Source organism: Solea senegalensis, linkage group LG12 (genome assembly GCF_019176455.1).
Source record: "Solea senegalensis isolate Sse05_10M linkage group LG12, IFAPA_SoseM_1, whole genome shotgun sequence".
Classification (NCBI taxonomy): Eukaryota; Metazoa; Chordata; class Actinopteri; order Pleuronectiformes; family Soleidae; genus Solea; species Solea senegalensis.
The window spans coordinates 8,152,272-8,172,499 of NC_058032.1; the positions used below are offsets into that span (position 1 = coordinate 8,152,272).

At 42.7% G+C, this 20,228-nt stretch overlaps 2 protein-coding genes across 4 annotated transcripts in view; one reads left to right on the forward strand and one right to left on the reverse strand.

Annotated features, from left to right (window-relative positions):
• LOC122778554 (T-cell leukemia homeobox protein 3-like) lies at positions 1–3,398 on the forward strand. Its single transcript, XM_044040566.1, has 3 exons — positions 1–677; positions 1,591–1,828; positions 2,401–3,398. Exons 1-3 carry the CDS (start codon positions 251–253, stop codon positions 2,582–2,584), a joined length of 849 nt encoding a protein of 282 aa, XP_043896501.1. The 5' UTR covers positions 1–250; the 3' UTR covers positions 2,585–3,398.
• Positions 3,399–3,608: 210 nt separating this feature from the next.
• The window catches only part of LOC122778555 (Kv channel-interacting protein 1-like), a 41,572-nt gene continuing 24,952 nt past the window's right edge, over positions 3,609–20,228 (reverse strand). For 2 of the 3 annotated variants that reach the window (XM_044040567.1, XM_044040569.1), the window contains 7 exons: positions 7,970–8,094; positions 7,276–7,345; positions 7,105–7,175; positions 6,041–6,148; positions 5,840–5,944; positions 5,622–5,684; positions 3,609–5,269 (listed from right to left, as the gene is read on the reverse strand). In XM_044040567.1, the coding sequence (XP_043896502.1) occupies positions 5,222–5,269; positions 5,622–5,684; positions 5,840–5,944; positions 6,041–6,148; positions 7,105–7,175; positions 7,276–7,345; positions 7,970–8,094 (590 nt within the window). In that variant the 3' untranslated portion in view covers positions 3,609–5,221. Of the gene's footprint in view, positions 5,270–5,621; positions 5,685–5,839; positions 5,945–6,040; positions 6,149–7,104; positions 7,176–7,275; positions 7,346–7,969; positions 8,095–16,291; positions 16,469–20,228 lie in introns of those variants that run through there. The other variant, XM_044040568.1, reaches the window with a different exon arrangement.

A 20,228-nucleotide genomic window follows, 5' to 3' on the forward strand; every position in this document is an offset into this window, starting at 1 on the left:
CAGAGCGTCACATCTCTCCAAACGCCCATCAAACTTTCACCACAGCCTGTAGAGTAGAGCCAGTCCTCAGAAAGAGGCCTGACAGAGACAACGAGGACGCGCTGGATTCTGGGAGGACGACTGGACAGCGATGGAGACACTAAAGGCGATGACTTTTGGTACAGTTTGACCCTTTTCTTATTCGCACTGAAAACATCCTGTTCCGGGCTTTTTTCTTCATCCCTTTCTGCGATTAAAAAAAAAGACGACAATGGAGCAAGCACCCAGCGCGCCGAGCCCGCCTCCAAAACCGGCACATCACGAGCCCATCAGCTTCGGCATCGACCAAATCCTGGGAGCCGGGACAGAGCCAGAAAACGCGCGCACGGCTGGAAGACAGAGTGAATCCGATTTAAGCAGCGGAGACGGTTATTATAGTTTGGGAAGCCCGACCGGGGCCAGCGCGCCCTCGTACACCGCGCTGTCAATTTCCCTCTCCGGTATAATGTCTCCAATGGAGGCTTCTGGTTCATACGGTGAGAACAGAGGTCTGGGTAGTCGGGGAGTGATTCGAGTCCCGGCCCACAGACCCATGGCATCCACAGGACCCCCAGCCCCTGTCCAGGGCGCTGTGCCTGGGTTTGGAGGACTGTGTTTCCCCTGGATCGGAAACAGGTTCGCCAAGGACAGAATATCAGGTAGGGCAGCCGTTAGTCCTAATGGGTTTCCTTCATTAATATTGTATGATGTTTAAAACGTTCGTAACTGCTGATGGACCATTTAAAACAACTAACACCTGTGCCAAGTATTTGTAAAGGCTATTTTCAGCCAACTGAAATGCCCCCACTTTAATTATTTACACTGACTAACGCAGAGAAATACGCAATAATTATTCACGTTTAAATGTGTTTTATAAGGCCGTTTTATTATGCGTGTATTTACAGATGACTAATTTATTTCACATGTTTTGTTTTTCCCAAAGAATCAAAAACCAAGAACATTAGGTCTTGCTATTATATTTAAGTGAAAATGCATAATTCATGTTATTCATGGGCTGACTTAGTGGTAATAAGATATTACACAGCCAAATTATTTACATCATAAATTATAGATGCAAGAAAAAGCCAATCTAAAAATAATGGCTGTATTGTTTGCATTGAACAAAAGTGCACAGGAACACACGGTCAATAAAGTCGGATTTAAGTTGATTTAAAACGTGTTATTACAGGCATCACATCCTGCTTTATTGAAGATTAATAGGAGCCCATATTGGCAAAGGCCTAGTGCAGTAGATATGTAAAGAATCAATAAACAGGCCAGCGGGCCTAATGTACTCTGTGAATAGCATAGAGATCATCTGTTAAATCCAAAATACCTTTAATATAAGGATTTATTTCATTATTTATTTGTCAGTTTGTAATTATTGATTCCACTTCTGTGGCCAGACACATTTTTATATTCCAGATGTGGCATACACGGTCTCAAAAGACAAACAGTGCTGCACACGTGATACATGGCCTTTTATTTCCACGCACACAGGAGTGATAGAGTTCAGTGTTGAAATAAAATGTCATCTTTCACTCACCGATGGGTCTCCCCTCTTTCCTGCAGCCGCTCTGGTGCCGTTCGCCGTTACGCGGCGGATAGGACACCCGTACCAGAACCGGACGCCTCCCAAACGGAAAAAGCCTCGCACGTCCTTCTCCAGAGTCCAGATCTGCGAGCTGGAGAAGCGCTTCCACCGGCAGAAGTATCTGGCCAGCGCCGAGCGCGCAGCTCTGGCCAAGAGCCTGAAGATGACAGACGCACAGGTCAAAACCTGGTTTCAGAACCGCAGGACCAAGTGGAGGTTGGTATGAAACTTTATATTCAAGATAAGTTCACATCGCCTACATTTAGAGCCACATTTCACGACACGGCGACGGCACCGTGGCCTCCCGCCACGAGCACTTGTCCTGTTGCAAACCAAACTTTCCTCGTTGAGCAGGTGACCTCGTGCGTAATTTCCGGTCACCTGACCCCGTGAAGTCGGAAATAAAAAAACTAATGGCTAAACACGCACATAAAAAAAACACACTTTTTACTCTTTCTCCTCATTAGCCTACACATATCTAAGTATAACCTACAGTTTGTAGACATTAATTAATATTTTATATAATAATTATAATATTTAAATCTCCCAAAAAATACAACATTTCAAGAAATGTATTTTGTTGTGTTGTTGTTGTGGAGTTGTCATACTTTAACTTTAAAACTAATATTTTTATTCTTGCAGTCGCTCTCGAGAAATCCTGCTGTTGTTTGCAGCCTGTACCTATTTTTACACTCCTACGTTGTTCCTGTCTCGTTTTTATTATCCACAGTGTTTTTGTTCATGTTTACCAACATTTACTAATATTAAAATGTTTCCCTGCCTTGCAGGAGACAGACAGCCGAGGAGAGGGAGGCGGAGCGTCAGCAGGCCAACCGCCTCATCCTGCAGCTGCAGCAGTCCGCCCTCCAGAAGTCCCTCAGCGAATCAGCGGTGTCGGATCCACTGTGCGCCCATAACTCCTCCCTGTATGCCCTGCAGAACCTCCAACCCTGGGTCGAGGAAAGGGAGTAGAGACCAAAACAAGCACTCTGCAATCAATAAGCATCATCTGTTGTCCCTGGGAGGATGAATAAATTCAATTAGGCCTACATGAGGACAGTGGGACTTATTTTTGCTTCATGCAATGGAGAGAAGAAAGAAAAAAAAACAAAAATGTGGGGAAAAGAAAAAAACAACTGAGGAGTGGGCCACAGCCTTGTGGGTGGACTTCAGCTGATGGTGAGTGATGCCTGTTTTTAAGCAGAAACAGAACCGTTCTTGGACTAAATCTTGGAAGTATACACTTTGGAGCAGTTGGACTTTTCAAAAGAGGAATTAAAAACAGAATTTGTCATTAAAGTTTCTTGTCACCCAGTGATTATTGTCCTCTTATGTTTGTGCTTATTCTGTTTATTAGACTAAGCAGGAGCGAGACATTATTAACCTATAGGCTTTAAGGAGTTAGTCACAGCACACGTTATTATTATTTCTTACGTTTGCTTTCAACGCAGATATTATTCTTATTATCAGTTTTAAATAAGAGTCTTTTACAAAATACAGATCACATTCTTCCTTTAAATTGCTCTGGTGCTATATTTACGCTCCGGCGACATTGAACCACCTGCTCATACTGTACACAGATGTGGTGCAACACCTTAGCTCAACAAAATGATGCTTAAATGTTATGTTATGGGAGGATTTAGCTGGAGGAGAGAGGTGGGGAGAATATGAGACGGTGTAATAAAGGCAGTGATGCATGTTTAGCGATGGTGGTGATGTTTTTTTTGTTTGTTTTCTTTTCATACGCACATTATCATCATGCTTTATTTGTGGGCCATATATCTCTTTGAATGGAGATAGAGATGTACAACTGTTTTTTTTTGTACTTAAATTGTATATGTGTAAATAACAGTATGAGACTGTAAGTGTGATCCTTGCTCATTTATAATGCCACATAAAAAAGGAGTTTAAGTTTTTCGTAATAATAATAACAATAATATTAATAATGATAATAAAAAAATGGAAATGTTATGGGGTGACAAATGGGAGAAATGAATCACTTTTGTTTGCTGAAAAGTTTATTGATAAATATAATGATTTTATACAATATTTCTATACACACATTATTTCATTCTGACAATCACTGTCTCTGTGTCAGTAGGCCTGTCTATCTGTTTGTCTTCCTGTCCATCGGTCGGTCATGAATAATGTGTGGATACATATCTGCTCTCAGCGAGGCTTCTCTGTTGGCAGCACAGTGAGTGGGCATGACAGTAAAATCATTCAGAAATGTGTGTGTGTGTGTGTGTGTGTGTGTGTGTGTGTTCGTGGCCTGCTCTGTCTTCACAACAATGGCTCTCGTTTGAAACATGGCTTCCATTCCTTCAGAATCAGTGAAAAGGTCTTTACTCTCATCGTCCGTCCTCCTCCCAGCATCCGTCCTCCTCCCTCCCTCCCTCCCTCCCTCTGTCTGTCTCTCCCTCACAGTGAAAGGTTGGTCACTCTGAGTTGATATTTTCAACAGACAGAATCAACAACAAAACTCTCCTCTGTGGCAGACACACGACCGGGTCAGCTGGAATCACCGCAGTGTCCACGAGATGAAACTATTGTGTGCTAAAATAATAAAAGACACTTTAATAAATAAATAAAAACTTCAAACCAAGGCACCACACATTTAGATGCATGCACACCCCTCCCCAGTGTGGAACTCTTTCAACTCTTCATTTCACAATAAATGCCAGGTATAGAAAAATAACATGACATCGCATTTGACAGGAAAACAATTAGATAAGACAGTCAGAGTCAGAAACACAGACGGACACAAATCGCTCCAGACGGTGACAAGAAGCCACGGGTACAACAACACTTAAATATCTACAGTCGCATCATTACAACACTGAAACACTGGACACCACTGGAACACACACAGTGGGAGTAACAAGGGCTTTTTTGGGGAGGGAGGACGCCGTCGTAAGCTGCCACCAGATGTAAGGCGGTGGCAGGCCGCCTGACGTCACACTCAGTTGTGCAAGCCTGCACATGTCTGCGTCTGAATTTGGTGTTTGTCGGACCACAGATGAGATTGCTTCACCCGGACCTGTCCTCCAGAACGGAGCCACTTAGCAAGACGATTAGGTTTTTCTTTTATGGCACTATACATGTGTTAAAGTAACTGTAGGCCTCTGGTCTTGCATGCTTCACAAATATTGCTCACGTTTGTTGTATTGACACAAAAAAAAGAACATTATTTAAGCCTCGAATGCACAAAGTATGCACTCAGTTGATCTCACTTCTAAGCTGGAGTTCCAGTCCTGTTTGACATAAACTGATAGTATTTACATGATGACATGAAGTACACACCGTCCAACAAGACAACAGACAAACAAGAGAACCTGGAGGCTACAGGAATGAATGTTCACGGAAAGGTCAAATGAAGGGTGAAAGTCTGAAGGACATTTTCCAAAAAAACAGTGGTTGCCATGGATTTCACACAGCAAAGATGCGTTCCGTGAAGTTCTGTGGCGACCATCACATGGAACGCGGCAAGCTCTTTCTCCCCCGCGTGTTCTTATCCTCATCTCATTCATTCTTCCCTTTCTTTCTTCTTTGTTCTCTCCTCTCCTCCTGCTCTGTGCTTCTGTCTGTTTCAGTGGCTCCCTCTTTTCTCTAGATGACATTCTCAAAGAGTTGTAGAGACCTCATGATGTTTTCATCCTGCACAGAGAAGAAGAGGGGAGTTGAATAATCAGATCAGAGTTAGTCATGCAACAATCACCATGTAATTCAGTTTACTTGCCACTAGAGGGCACCAAAGGCTCATTACCGGAAGGCTGTGTAAACAAATCAGTCATCTCTCTCTTTCGCTCTCCAAACACAGTGAATAAAAGCATTATTTTTAGAGCTATAAGCGCTATAATGAATATCCAGTTCTGCACGACTTGTCAAGGTGGAGACAATAAAACATTTTGTCTATAAGCATCATTGAATGTAGTGTTTCTCTTTCTGTGACGTGTCAGAAGAGCTGAGGGGAGGAGAGGAGAGAACGTGAAGAGAAAACTCCGAGTACCTCTTGACAAGACAGGATGAACTCGTCGAGAGTGACCACACCGTCTCTGTTTTTGTCCATTTTCTGTGGACAGAAAAGCACACGCATCATTATCTAGTTAGCGTCTCCACCACTATGATGTATTTCCTGCCATTTTCTTTATCGTGAATTCAAATATTGCTCCTCTCTCTCTCTTTTATTTGCTTTAATGAGAAACAGTGGGAAAAAAGACTCTTCACCTGAAAGAAGGCATCCACATGCTGTTTGGGTGCGTCGTTTTTCAGGACAGGGTAAGTGTACTTGCCCATCATGTCATATATGGCTCTGACGATGTCTGTCATCTCCTGACGTGAACAGAAACGAGACGAGAACAATGGCACGTGATCAATAATGACACAAACGTCGCGTGTAAGGACCAGCGCCGTGAATGAAAAACACACTTCTTTGTTGATGTAGCCGTCTCTGTTGATATCGTAGAGGTTAAACGTCCACTGCAGCTTCTCGGTGATGGAGCCCCTCAGCAGGGTGGACAGAGCTGTGACGAAATCCTGACACGAGACACACGACAACATCATTGGTGTCACATGATGTTTACTCAGCACTGACGGATTTGAGATTCATAGACGACTATGCAAGCCAAGTGTGAATAATAGAGTTAAGTCTCCTGTGATTCATGCAAACAGTAGTACGGAACAATATGCCAGATTTTAATCCATCCTCTACCACTTTATCTGGTGCCAATCTCAGCTGACATAGGGTGAAAGACGGGGTACATCCTGGACAGGTCGCCAGTTCATCACAGAGACAAACAACCATTCACTCTCACACTCACCCCTACGGTCATTATAGAGGGTCCTATTTGCATAATCCCCAAATATGCATGTTTTTGGACTGGAAGGAAACTGAGAGAACCTGGAGAAAATCCACACACACACAGGAAAACATGCAAACTCCTCTGAACCTAGGTAATATATTGGCCACAAACTAGTTGTATCAAGTGTCGTTCATACAACTAGTACACATGTTCTTCTGTAGTGGTTTACCAGGTAATATCAAATAGATCAAAGAAAAAAGAAGCTGGTTTAAAATTTACTCCGAGTAAAAGTTACTTAGTTACTTTTTTAACAAGGTTGGGGTTCTTCAAAATCTCACATGAATTGTTTGGAATGAAAGGCAAACCTGTACAAATCAAAGTGCTGACAAAATAAAATATATAATCACATAATGTATCAGTCAAAATGGGTCAAAGGTCACAAATGCTTCAACTCACTCTCACTCAGTTTTTACCCAGTAACGGATGTGATTAAAAACATAGGGACGTACAGTAATTGCAAAAAGATCATACTTAAGTAAAAGTAAAATTACAAATTGTAAAAATGACTTTAAAAAGTACACAAAAAACCTACTCAATTACAGTAATGTGAGAAAATGTAATTCATTACTTTCCACCTCTGAAAAAAGGACAATTGTTTTTATTTGGTTAACTAAATAAACAAAAACAAACCTCAAACTTGATGGAGCCGCTCTGTGCTGTGTCGAATGCATTGAACAGGTAGTGAGCATAGGTGCTGGCATCTGCGAGGTGGAAAAAGAAAATCTCTGTAGTGACGGTACACAGAGAGAGAGAGAGAGAGAGGATAAGACAAACATTACAACGCACGCTCTCTCTCTTTACCTCCGTGAGGGAAGAATTGTGAGTATATTTGCTTGAAGGTTTCCTCATTTACAACTCCACTTGGACACTCCTGGGACAAAGACAAAGAGAGAGCGAGGAGAACGTATGAATTTAACAGACTCACTCTGCTGGAAGGACAAACCAAGGTGGACAGAGATTAACAAATGATGTGGCAGAGGAGAGAGTGATAAAATAGAATCAAAGCTATAAACAGACGATATGTCTATGGTTGCAAGTATATGTGAGGACACTTCATTTAGACTAGTTTTATAGCGTACCATTACAAAACTCCCCTCATCTTAGCACGTGTGACTGCAACAACGAATTGTGACCTTCTGTCGAGGGTGTCACTGTTGCACCGTGGCATAACGCCTCACCTTACAGCTGAGAAACCAACAGAATCATCTATGGGCCAATGAGGATGATGATAAGCTGACTCAGATCCACTAATCTAAAAAGTGTATTTAGAGTTTAGAAGGAAAATGAAACTACAACACCTCAATATAATAATAACAACACATAAGAATAACAATACAATATGAGATAAGAAAGATTATTCACATTGTTTTACAGATGATCTCTATTGCAGATTATTGATTATACTGATTCTATTCTTTTCAGTACCGGATCAAGTGATCCACATGCCACAGACTGTTCTGGTTTAAGTCCGTCTGGTATCCTTAACGTCACTTACATTCTTGAAGCCCCTGTAGAGAACCTGAAGCTCTCTTTTGTTGAAGTTGGTTAGAGCTTCTAACTGGTCCAGGCCCTCTGGTCGATGACACACCATCGTCATCTCCAGGTCATCGTCGGCTTTATCTGAAGACGCAAACACAGGAAACAAGGCAGTGATACATATTCAGCGTGACGTTAATCTTAAGGATTCAGGAGAGGAGAGGAGAGGAGAGGAGAGGAGAGGAGAGGAGAGAGAGGAGAGGAGAGGAGGAGAGGAGAGGGAGAGGAGAGGAGAGGAGAGGAGAGGGGAGGAGAGGAGAACTAGCGGTCAGTCCACCATTGTCCTTCTTTCACCGTTCCCATCGTTAACAACTTATCATTCACCTTGCTGGAGGGGAGGGAAGAGAGGACAAACCATGGACATCCACACACACACACAGGTTTGCACAGCTGTCCTTTCAAGGACTCCCATTGACTTCCATTCACTTTGAGAGTCAAACCAAAGCCGTAATCCTTTACCTTAACCGTAATCCTTTACCTTAACCATAACAAGTTCACACTTAATGAACCCTCGATTCACATCTTAATCCTAACTCCAGGTTTTGGTCCTCATGAGGACAAGTGCATACATTCGGAGTAACTACTCATAATGTGATAACTGCATAATCTAACTCACAATACCAAACAGTGGACAGAATATCATCTAATACAATATTGGAGCAAAAGGAATAAGAAGTGATGAGGTAATGTGTGATTTGTCCTTGTAATATAAATATTCTGAGGCACAGTGTTGGAGTCTCTGACAGATACGAGTGCACACATTCAGGTATGGGTGTGTCAGGTTTAGACCACTGCCTGTGTAGCTCTGTAGTTATTTATTCAGAGCTGACTCTCCAAAGAAAGGGCCTCATCGAGCTCAAGTTGAATTTCCTTTGTCTTTTTACTGCAAACGACTGTCACTGTCTGACTTACAACTTAACACAAACGCCTTCATCTGCGACTGTTGCACCGTCATCAGAGAATCTAGTGCAGATACGATGAGTGAGCTACAATCCTCTCAAAGGCTCCTGTTGTGCTTTAACTGAGTGTCACGGAGTGCAAGGTTCACTCTGCCCTTGGCGATGCACACTTTTCAAACATCAACAGTCTGGAAATAGAAACAACTTCATCTGTGTGGCAAGACTATTAGCGCTTTGTAAAGCTTCATTACACCAACGCTTCCCTGCGTCTGGCTCCGTCAGTGAATCACTTTTTACTGTGTAAAGCAAAGACAGCTTTGCCACGCCCCCCCACCGCCACCCCCACCCCCCTCGCCAAATTGAATTCAGCATTCATCGTTTCCCGTTTATTGCACCTGCTGACCTTTCCACGTATGTAACTGCACCTCCATCACTGTTTAGGACGGTGGATTTGAATAGAATGGTGTGACTTCATTACAAAAACACACGTTTAAACAGAGACGTACATTTACACCCATTTGTGAGCGGTGTTACAGTTTCCCTGTCAATAGTTTGCATTATGGGAGCGTTATTTGCTTTATGACTTGTACAACTTATATACTGAGATGTAAAGCCGTCTCTCTTACATAGTCCTTTACTCTACCTCACCTTGTGCATTGTGACACACACACACACACACACACACACACAGGGCCCTCAGAGCCTTGCTTTCATTACTCAAGCCATTCAGTTTCTGTCGGGGAGATTCAGAATCATGGCCAAGGTGAGAATATTCACACAGATGTAGTTGCTCACCGCCTACATAATTACATGGGACACACACACACACACACACACACACACACACACACACTGCACAGGTGTTTGTTGTAAACACAGACCATGATGATGTGATTTATTTACACATACACTTCATAAACATGTTTGTTATACTCACACAGTTCATGCTCGTATGGAGTTACAAACAAATGAATCTTCCACTGAACTATTAAAAAAATCTAATCCGCTTAATCCTAATTAAAAAAAAAACAACCTAAAGCTAATAATACAAATGACATATTATGATACAAATATGAGCAAACATGCTGGAATAATCACTGGCCTTTTTCTCTTGACTTTGCAGCGGTTTCACGGCAGGATTTCAGTTTCATGTGTGTGTTTGCAGCAGTGTCTTTAGTGTCTCATGATGACAAACAAACACATGAGACATGAAAGTTAACCAGTCAAAAAGAAGCATCTGAAGCAGACACGCAGCAGAGAGAAGTGTAGTCGCGAAGGAACTTCAGAGTTCAGACAACATTTACATTCATTCAATTATTGATTATTTAAAGGAATTATTTTCCCCAAATTAAGAAAATCCACTTAAACAATAATGGAAAAGTTGTTTGTCTGGATAAAATCTGAACACTCACCCTCCACAGTGATGACTCCCAGCATGTGCAGCATTTTCACGGCCCCACAGCACAGCACAATGATAGCTATAGTATGTAAGCTGTTCTCACTCTGCTCCTCTCTCTCCATTTTGATGAATTCTTTTTTTTTCCCCCACTGGTGTCTGGGTTATCACTTTAACCCACCTCCTGCTCCTTACTCCTCCTTTGCTTACTGCAGCTTCTTTAATTCTCGGACATTTGTCTTGTAGAAAACAAACAAACAAAAGAGCAAACAAATTCAAAAACTTCCAGACTCACACTCTGCTCTCCCTGCTTTGTCCTACAGTGAGCTCAGCACTCAGCTGACGCTCTCCGTCTCTGTCTTTTTATCCCCGCACCTCTCCTCCACTCCCTGGAGCATCTCCCTTTCTTGCACTGACCTTTGTTCCATCCCAGCAACCACCAACTCCCCCCCCCAACACTGTGTTACAATCATAGTGTGTCCTTCACTCTTTGGGGACAGGGCTTTCACTTGGCACACGATGAACTCACCTGCTGTTTGAGCACATGTGTGTGTGTGTGTGTGTGTGTGAATACATTTCCATGGGAGGATCAGTGCTTGATTAATTGTTCTCATTAAGACACACAGTCAGTTCCCCTAAGAGAGAGCTTCATTTACCACAAAGTGACTTTCTCACTAACCCAGTCCTTTCAAATGACTTATTAAACACTATTACTAACACTTACGCTAATCTGGAAACTACAACTGGTGATATGATAGCGGGGAACAATCCTAATTGGCACTGAGAGCCGTTTATTCACCCGATATCATGTTTTGTCAGACGGCACAGACGTTTCCAGAGACTCTGGGAAGCCTTGGGGCGAAAATGGACCCCCGGGGGGCTGAAACACTGGCACTGAGCCTTATTAGAGGTCCACTATGTGAGAATTATCACTTTTTTTTAATCCTAAATTCAGATATCCATTCGGATTATGGAGTTAAAGGTCAAACTCAGACCCTACAAGCAAATCGGACTGTGGAGTGATTATCGTGGTGTCCAGCAGAGGGTGTTGTACAGCTGGGCATTAGGTCCACTGAGAATGGCCTCTTGGCTCAGAAGCACCAAACACCAAATCATCTGAAGAGCATCACCCATATATGTGCGATTGGGTGGTGGAGGAACGTCCAAATATCTTCTAAAGACAAAGTTCTTCTTACCCCTTACCACCTTTGCGTAGCAGTAAGGATGTAAGATTACTATTCTGCACTTCACACAAAATGCAAAATGCACATCCATATATGCTGCTGTAAAACATTTTGGAGGAAGATGGCAGCCTCCGAAAAGCAGGGCCCTCATTCCAAACTGGTACAACAACAGGAACGTAACAGGAAAACATCTTTTTCTGGAAGGACAATGCATGTGTACACCTGACAGAAGTGCATCCACGCTCCATTCCTGTTATTCTTGTAACCTCGTAATCTCCAAATAAAGCTTGTGCCTCGCTCGGCTGAAAACTTCACATCCGTCTTCATAATTGCCGTCGTCGGCAGGATCTGTCCCGGTGTGTGAGACTCTCATCCACGCCGGAGATATTTCTCTTCAATAATTAGAGTTACGTGCCCTTGGATGCAGCGGTCTGTCTGACCCTTCAAATTAAAGAACCAAGTAGTGGAGAGAACGTCTAGATTTATTCATGTGCATATTCCATTTAGATAAAATGGAATGGAGCAGTGAATTGGTTTAAACAGCTGATCATCACATCTGCTCTGTAGCTGTATCATAGAATTCAAGGGGGTTTCTGACCAATTGCCTGTATTACCTTCCCAGTCTGATAAAGAAGTAGAAGTGATATAAAACCTGCTATAACCCAAAGGTAGCAGCAGGGGGCAGTAATTACTAACACAGAGAGCACCGGCGTGTGTCAGGTCTCCTAATGAAGACATGTTGTACATTTCATCACATGCCTTACTTCAGATTTCAGCTGCTATATTCAGTTATAAAGAAATAATCATCCCTGTCAGAGTGCCAAATAATCTAAATACATATACATGCTCTGGAAATTCACAGTGAAATATACAGGGACTGCTTCCGGTGCCGCGCGGCGAGCTCACGCTCATCCTCTAAATGTATAAATGAGCAGTGATTGTCAAATGAGCTGAGATGTGGCCGCTGACTTGCAGACTGTAGGGGGCTCTGTTGTATTGAGAGGTTTCCCACAGAGTTGTCACTGGCAGCTATGCTTTATTTACTGTTTACTGGAAATACAACAGCAGGTCTGAGTGAAATTAAATTCAGTGGCAAGAGGAGCATTTCATTTCATTGAATTTAATTTAATTTAATTTGCCGGCTCCTTAAAAAGTACTCAGTAAGTGTAAACATCACAGGTTCTGGATGATTAGACGAATGTTGTGTTTGATCAAGTTGTCAACCTTCAGTTGTCTCCTGCTGAGTTCAATTAGCAGCACAACACTAGCATGTTAAAGAGGATAATATTCATATCCAAAACACAATTAAGAGAAACGTATGACGCAATTTGTATTTTCCTACACACATTTCACATTAATTAATGAACTGAATATGTATATATATACATATATACATATACATATATATACATATATATATATATATATATATGTATATATATATACACATATATATAAACGTTGATCTTCTTTGTTCTTCATTTTCCCATATTTTTCCTGCATGAAAGTGTGACACTGCCTGTGCAGCCCGGTGAAGTGCAGCAGTCGTTTCTAAAGTTAGTACAGTAATCCATCCACAGTCACTAGGGAGACGTATGACGCTGTCCACTACAAAGGATTTTCATTTTTTTAAAAAAATGTGCATAAACACATTACATAAAAACAAATCATTCAAGATCTGAGTGCAAGATATTCTTAAAAAAAAAATAGAATAAGATTAGTCGAGAGAGGTTGTGTTATTTATATCTCATTAGTGAATGCAAGGTTTTTTGCTGATTTTTGCAGAAATCCACACGATTCATGTTGCAAATGAGAATCTGCAAACTTAGCGAGTGCAAAACCGAAATAAACGAACCTGAAAAGCAACCTCACACAAGCTCTTACATAAACTATTATAAGCTGTGGATTTTGACAATGACCAAAAAGAGCTTGTTTCACCAGTATAGTCACAAAAATACATCCTACAACAATGCAAACACTTTCTCCAGCTCAGAGACAAGATTTAACTTTTAGCTTTACAGCCGGTTCATTCATTTAATGTTCGCTCTTTCCTCTTTTCTTCTCTTTCCAACGTCTCTCCTCCACTTCTCATCTCTTTTTCCCTCTTCTCCCTCATATTCAGCGCTGCATTCGCTTGCCAGATAGTGTCCTATTTGCATAATCTGAATTAGCCTAATCTGCTGTCCTGCTGGTTAAGTACATGGCTGCTCTCACTTCGCTCTCCAACGGTGGAGAGCGCTCACCAAGAAAGTGGTGCCTCCAATGGCCACGGCCTCCCGGGAGGAAGTATTTCAAAAATAGATTTCAGCTGCAAACAGTCCTGTTTACTGTAGACCGCGCGTGAAAGCCGCAGACATAAGCACGTTCCGCTGTGAGAATTGGAGTTTTTACTCTGAGATGCATGGCTTTCCACAGTTAACGTCCTAGTCAGCGGATGTGGGGCCAATTCTGGCCCTTGGGTAGTTCATCGAAAGTCCAGTGAGTCACGCCGGTGAATCACACAGGGAGCTGCATGCACTGGATGGCCACTCTCAAACAAGACAAACATGGCCGCTTTATTTCAAGAGTCATAGAGTTTTTTTTTTTGTTTTTTTTAAAGCAGCCATGTGCATAACACAGTTTACTTACTAATCATCAGCATGTGAAGGGGGACTGAAGAGCCAGAGGGGATATGTACACGCATATTTGTGTGTTCGTACAGAAGAGAAACACACAAACACACACACAGAAAAATGTCACGTTTTCACATGCGACTGGGAAAGAGTGAGTCGAATGCAGCTCATTGACATGCACAAACCAGCGTGCCAATATTGATCTACGAGTAAATACATGTCTAGACTCCAAAATCTGCAGATTCACTCTCACACACACACACACACACACACACACACACAGACACACACACTGTCGGATGCCAAGGGAGGAGAATGACGAGATGACTTAATAAGCACTCACACTAGCTAATGGGAGCGTGGGTGACGGAGGAAGGGAACAAATGAGGGAAAGAACAGAGGCATAAAAGAGAGATGACGTAGAGAGAGATATTGAGATGAGAATGCCAGAAGCAGATTGTGATGGTGGTGGTGTGTGTGTGTGTGTGTGTGAAATGAAAAGGTGGAAAGGTGAGAGGGAAGCAGAGAAAACAGAAGATTGATGCAGAGATGGAGAGAAGTGAAATTCCATTTTATTTTAGAGCGATGACTGAGCTAGGGGACAACATCAACAGGTAGGAGAAGACTCCTTGTCAGGGAACAAAGAGAACACTTGACAGAAAATAGAGCAAGTTGTTGAAAGAGCAGCAGGCAGTGGTGATGGAAGCAGACAGTCCAGGCAAACGGGCACGTAAGCATTCACACAGAGAATCAATCAGACAGGAATATTACGGAGTCTCTCCTTCTCTCTCTCTGTGTGACAGTGTTTCCGTCGTCGTCGTGGTGACCCTGGATAACAAGTTATCTGCCACGCCACAGAATATGCAGCTGCACATAGACAAGCCCTGCTCATTCTGGAGCTAACATGGCAGAGCAGGAAAAGAAGAGAGGCAAGCACAACACCGCAGCAGAATTACAAACAACCAACAGCTTAGTTAAATAGTTCCTCCTTTCTTGTGCTCCTTCAGTGTTTTTGTTTTTTTTACGTCTGATCTGAGGGCACAGTGTTTTGCCTTCACATATGCTGAATGTGTTGTTTTAAAGTTGCGTGATCGCGGTGGAGGTGAAAATGAAGGCATGTTCACTTTTCACACATTTGCACAATGTGAGCGCGCGTCGACGTGCACCTCATTATTCAAAATAGCAACAAATTTACGCCTCGCCGTTTCAACACTCTTGGGAAAAGGTGTTTGTTTTGTGTCTGTGGGAGGAAACAAACGAAGCTCTTCCTTGGATAAAAACCCAAGCATATGCACTCACTTGGAAACTGTCCTGAATGGTCTCATGTGCACTGACAAACCAATAATAGTCTACACTTTAACTCTGGCATCCCGTCTCCTGCTCACTGTGCCCATTCATTTTTTAGATCTACATAAATAACACTTAGATGTTTTTATTAGAATGAGTAACAAGGGAGTACAACATTCCTCGGAGGCAACAGGTCTTTATCAAACCTGCGTCCCTCCCTCCTCTCGTCCTCTCCTCTCTATTTGTCTCTCTCACTCTTTCACATGGCCTTGACTTATTTAAGAATACCCCCAAACCTCATCGAGCTTCCCTCAACACCCCCCCATCCCCTCAACCCACCCTCCCACCCCGCCCACACCAAACTGACATCTTTTGTTGCCTTGGCAACCATGCTTCCAAGGTAACAGCAAGACGGAAACGCGCGTGTGAGCAGAGTGACAAATACGTTTGACATCTGTGTGTTTACCAGCATCGACGCTCACATCTGCTCACGACAGCACACGACACGACACGCGCGCACACACACACACACACACACAGTAAAAGAAGCTGTCTCTTCCCACTTCCCACCATCAGTTTGCTCTGTCACAAAAAGACAAACTGATCAAGTCACATGGGTGGACACATGCACGCACACTCACATGCACATGCCCCCACACACACACTGTTACACTGAAACTAAAATACTCCTCTGGGATCACCTGTTGGCTTCTTCCTTTGTTTATTTCCTTCTTTTCTTCCTTCCTTCCAAACAAATACTGGTTCACTGTACGAGTGAAATCTCTGCTTCACATTTTCCTGTATCACATTAAAAGTTTCCCTGTTCACACTGAATGAATGCACATGAATGCGTGTGTGTGTGTGTGTGTGTGTTTGTTTATGTTTGCGTGTGTGTTCCCTCACCCCTAGACGGCCTCCTCTGCTTGGTCTGCATGGTCAGCGTACCCACCACAGCCCCCATGTTTCCTGTCGTCGTCGTGGAGACAAGCGCGTCTGTATGCTGATGTCTGTGTCTCTTCGTCACGTTTGGGTTGCTACAACATGCACACACACACACTCTCCCTCGCCCCCTTTCCTCTCCTCATCTTCCTCTCTCTCTCTCTCTCTCTCCCCTCCTCCTCCTCCTCCTCTCAGTGGCTGCTCTCGATAAAAAACCCTCTTTCTCTCATCCCTCCTCTCATGCTTCCTCACTCCTCACAGTGCTCCTCCTCTCCCTCTCTCACTGTCCTCTTTTTCTCCCCAAACTCTCTCCATCCCATTTCCTTATTTTTCAATCGGAGTTGTAGCCTCCAACCCTCTCTCTCTCTCTCTCTCTCCCTCCCTCCCTCTCTCTCTCTTTTCCTCCAACCTTCACTGCACTGCCAACAGCATCAGTGATTCAGTATGAAATCACAGGATATTGATTCACTTAATTATAAATTAATCTGAGTGTACCCATGGATTAGCAGACGATAACACTGCATGAATCATGCTCCCTTGCATTTTCACACCAGAATGCATGTGTTTTCCTGTGATAGAGGGGGAAAGGGGCGTCTGTGTTTCCTTAAAAATCACGGTTTGCTTGTGAAAAGGCCAAGTTCGTCCAGCAACACCTCCACTCACTCACTGCATTCATCATTCCTGTTCATCCAGCCATAATATCCCACATACACACTAACAGGGATGGATGGAGAGCGTGTCTGCGGTGGCAAGACGAAAATAAGGAAGGGAGGAAGGAAGGAAGGAAGGAAGGAAGGAAGGAAGGAAGGAAGAGCAACGAGGAGGAGAAAGAGAGCAGAAAGGAGGGGGGAAGCTTCAAAGTTGAGATTAAAAGCAGTATTGAGCGATGACAAGAACGAGATATTTGAAAGGTGCAAGTAGAAGGATTGAGGATGGAAGTGTCAGATAACACTGCAGGAATGTGTGTGTGTGTGTGTGTGTGTGTGTGTGTGTGTGTGGGCGAGCTCTCACACACACACACACACACACACATACACACCAGATGAAATGACAGTTTAATTGGAGCGTGATCAATACAAATAAGGTATACAGACCTACATGACAAAAGAACCAAGAGACAAATTGGAAGACAAACTGTGGGGAACGTGCTGTGAATATGTGACATGCAAACGCTGCAAGTGCTAATTATATACTTAGCGGGTGCAGAAATGGGAGAAGCACCCGGATTCAGTTCTTCACTGAAGAATTTCAATGCAAAAAATGGACAAAATCTTTATCCAAGCAAGTCTACTTCAAGTATGGAAAATAATAGCGCTTACAGGCTCTTTCCAAAATACATGTACAGTGTTGTCTGTGTCAACGGTGCCACACAATACAAGAGCTGAAACAATTAATCGATTACTAAATTAATCGACAACTATTTTGATGATCGAATCATCGGTTTGAAGCTTTTTACATGATTATAACAAGATTTCGGATAGTTTAAGTTTCTTAAATGTGAATATTTTCTTAATCTCTTTGCTCTGCATAACAAAGAAATCATTAAAATCAGAATCATTTTGTTTTGTGGAACAAACAAGTCATTTGAGAACATCATCATTTCCAGGTTTGACAAACACCGATCAACATTTTTTAAAGGTTTTCTGATATTTTATGGACCAAGCGATTACTCGATGAATCGAGAAAATAACCGTCAGATTATATAAGACATTTCAGACAATGTAAAGCTGTTGCTGGTCAAGACGGAACATAAACTGATAAAGTGTTTGCCAGTAAAACACGAATCATACTAACAATCAAAAAGAAATGCTGGATGCCCAAGGCTACGACATATAAAATATGCATTTTTAAAAATGCTTCAAGCTTGAGATATCATTTCAAAAACATTTATTTTTCTGCCATGTTATTTGTTGACGTCCTCTCAAAGCTACAGCTGCACCCCCCTAAGTTACGCACTACAGCTTTAACGTCTCTGTAGCGATCAATAAATAAAGTTGTCTGGGATATAAAAGAAAAAAAAACCTCCTTTGTCAGAACCAATGTCAGCTGGGATTGCTCCATCTTTCCCTCGACCCTGAGCGTGATAAGCGCTAGAACATGAGTGACTGAATGAATAGAAGAGAACACATATCAGGTGTAGTAGGATTTGCAATAGCCAGCTGAAACGGTTTGTCATGTTTTTTTTTAACCCAAGCTACTTTGTCGATTGATCGCTGTTAGGATGTGGAGGATCTCAACAACTGAGAAAAAGGAAATAAATGAGAGATTATAAACAGCAACAATTATTATAGTACATCATCTATGGGATCTATCTATGAACTTCACATGATTTATAAAGAGTTATTCAGTGAGTCCACGAATTCTTCAATAGAACATGATGTCAATTTTGTGAATATGAGCATACACCAGTGTGACTGACAGCATCCCATAGGTGACACGGCGCTGGTCAAATCGCAGGTTTTGAGGCGTCAACACATGCCTGCCACGTGCATTTTTATATTCACCATATGAATATTGTAGTTTCTTCACGTCAGGTCGCCTGTGTTAGATTTATGCAAATGTGCCAACGAGCGCTCTCAGAAGACTTGGCTGAGGGCAAAATAGTCAACGAGGCGTGATTGTTAGCAAGACATATGGAAAGATTTTCTTTGGCAAGTAAATAAAAAAAAAAAAATCTGCAATCTGCTTCTGTGAAACTGTGCCGCTCAGTGTGTGTGTGTGTGTGTGTTACAACAAAGAGAGAGAGAATGGGCAGCAGTGGGGAGTAATGTTGTCATGCCCACAAACACACACACACACACGTGCTTTAATATTAAATATCAAAGACAGGTTCTCTTTATTGGCATCATACCAACAGTATGTACACACACACACACACACATGCTGTACACACCTTCTCTGCTGCATTACACTCTGCCCGTATGTGCCTATAGGAATCTAGAGGCTATCAAAGTGATTTCTCCACATCGCTGTCACCGCATCCCACTTCATCTTAAACCTTAGACCGTATCTATCCATCTCGCCCCACGCCATCAATCTACGAGCTTGTCTGCAGGACTGCGGCCTGTACGCCAACCACACACCTCTATCTCGCCCCATCTCTCCCTGTAAATCCCTGCTCGCGTATCAGCATCGTGTTTCTGTCGTCTCAAAACACAAGACACTCACGTCTCTATCCATCTCGAGCTGACAGACTGGCAGAGCTATTTCTCCTTCTGATAATGATTTCAGGGTCTGTCTGTAGAGCAGAGAGAAGGAGCGAGACATCAGAGCAAGGGTGTGTGTGTTCGCATGTACAATATTGCTGCCAATTTGACTGAGTTTTAAGGGGAAGAAAATAACAAAGCAGCGAAGTTGGTAGGAGCAAAGAATGAAAAAGCACCAAAGGCATAGACAGAAACATATTTGGCAGTGGAAGCAGAGGAGGAGGAGGAGGAGGGGGAGGAGGAGGAGGAAACACACCAGGAAACCTTCCAGCGGGAGATTAGAATGTGATGCACAGAGTGAAAGAAAAAAAAATGAAGAAGAGGACAACAAAAGCCAGGAGAGTGGGCGAGTGCCATAGCAAGACAGAAGGCAGGAGGAGAGAGAGCGAGTGGGTCATGTAAACACTCTCTTTCAGAGCGAATGGAGGAAATAAAGACAATGAGGGGGAAAAAACTGCAATGCAAAAAAGTGTAGAGATAAAGATTATAACACTGGCTGCAAGCTGGAGAAAATCACCTCAGCTCAGCTGCACCAGTCACACCGAGAGTGAACATCCAAACAGCACACACCATAAAAATCTACATATTCCGCTCCTAAAAGACCCATCAACAGTTCTAGTTTATGAATCCATGCAGCCGCCACATAAAGCGCTGCAATTACTCAACAGGGACAGCAAAGCTTCGGACAGGGAGGA

Bases quoted from the DNA above. Each gene is read 5' to 3' on its own strand.
- LOC122778554 (XM_044040566.1), top strand. From the start codon at position 251: ATGGAGCAAGCACCCAGCGCGCCGAGCCCGCCTCCAAAACCGGCACAT. The intron at 678-1,590 runs GTAGGGCAGCCG...TCTTTCCTGCAG, and splicing joins CGCCAAGGACAGAATATCAG to CCGCTCTGGTGCCGTTCGCC. The intron at 1,829-2,400 runs GTTGGTATGAAA...CCTGCCTTGCAG, and splicing joins AACCGCAGGACCAAGTGGAG to GAGACAGACAGCCGAGGAGA.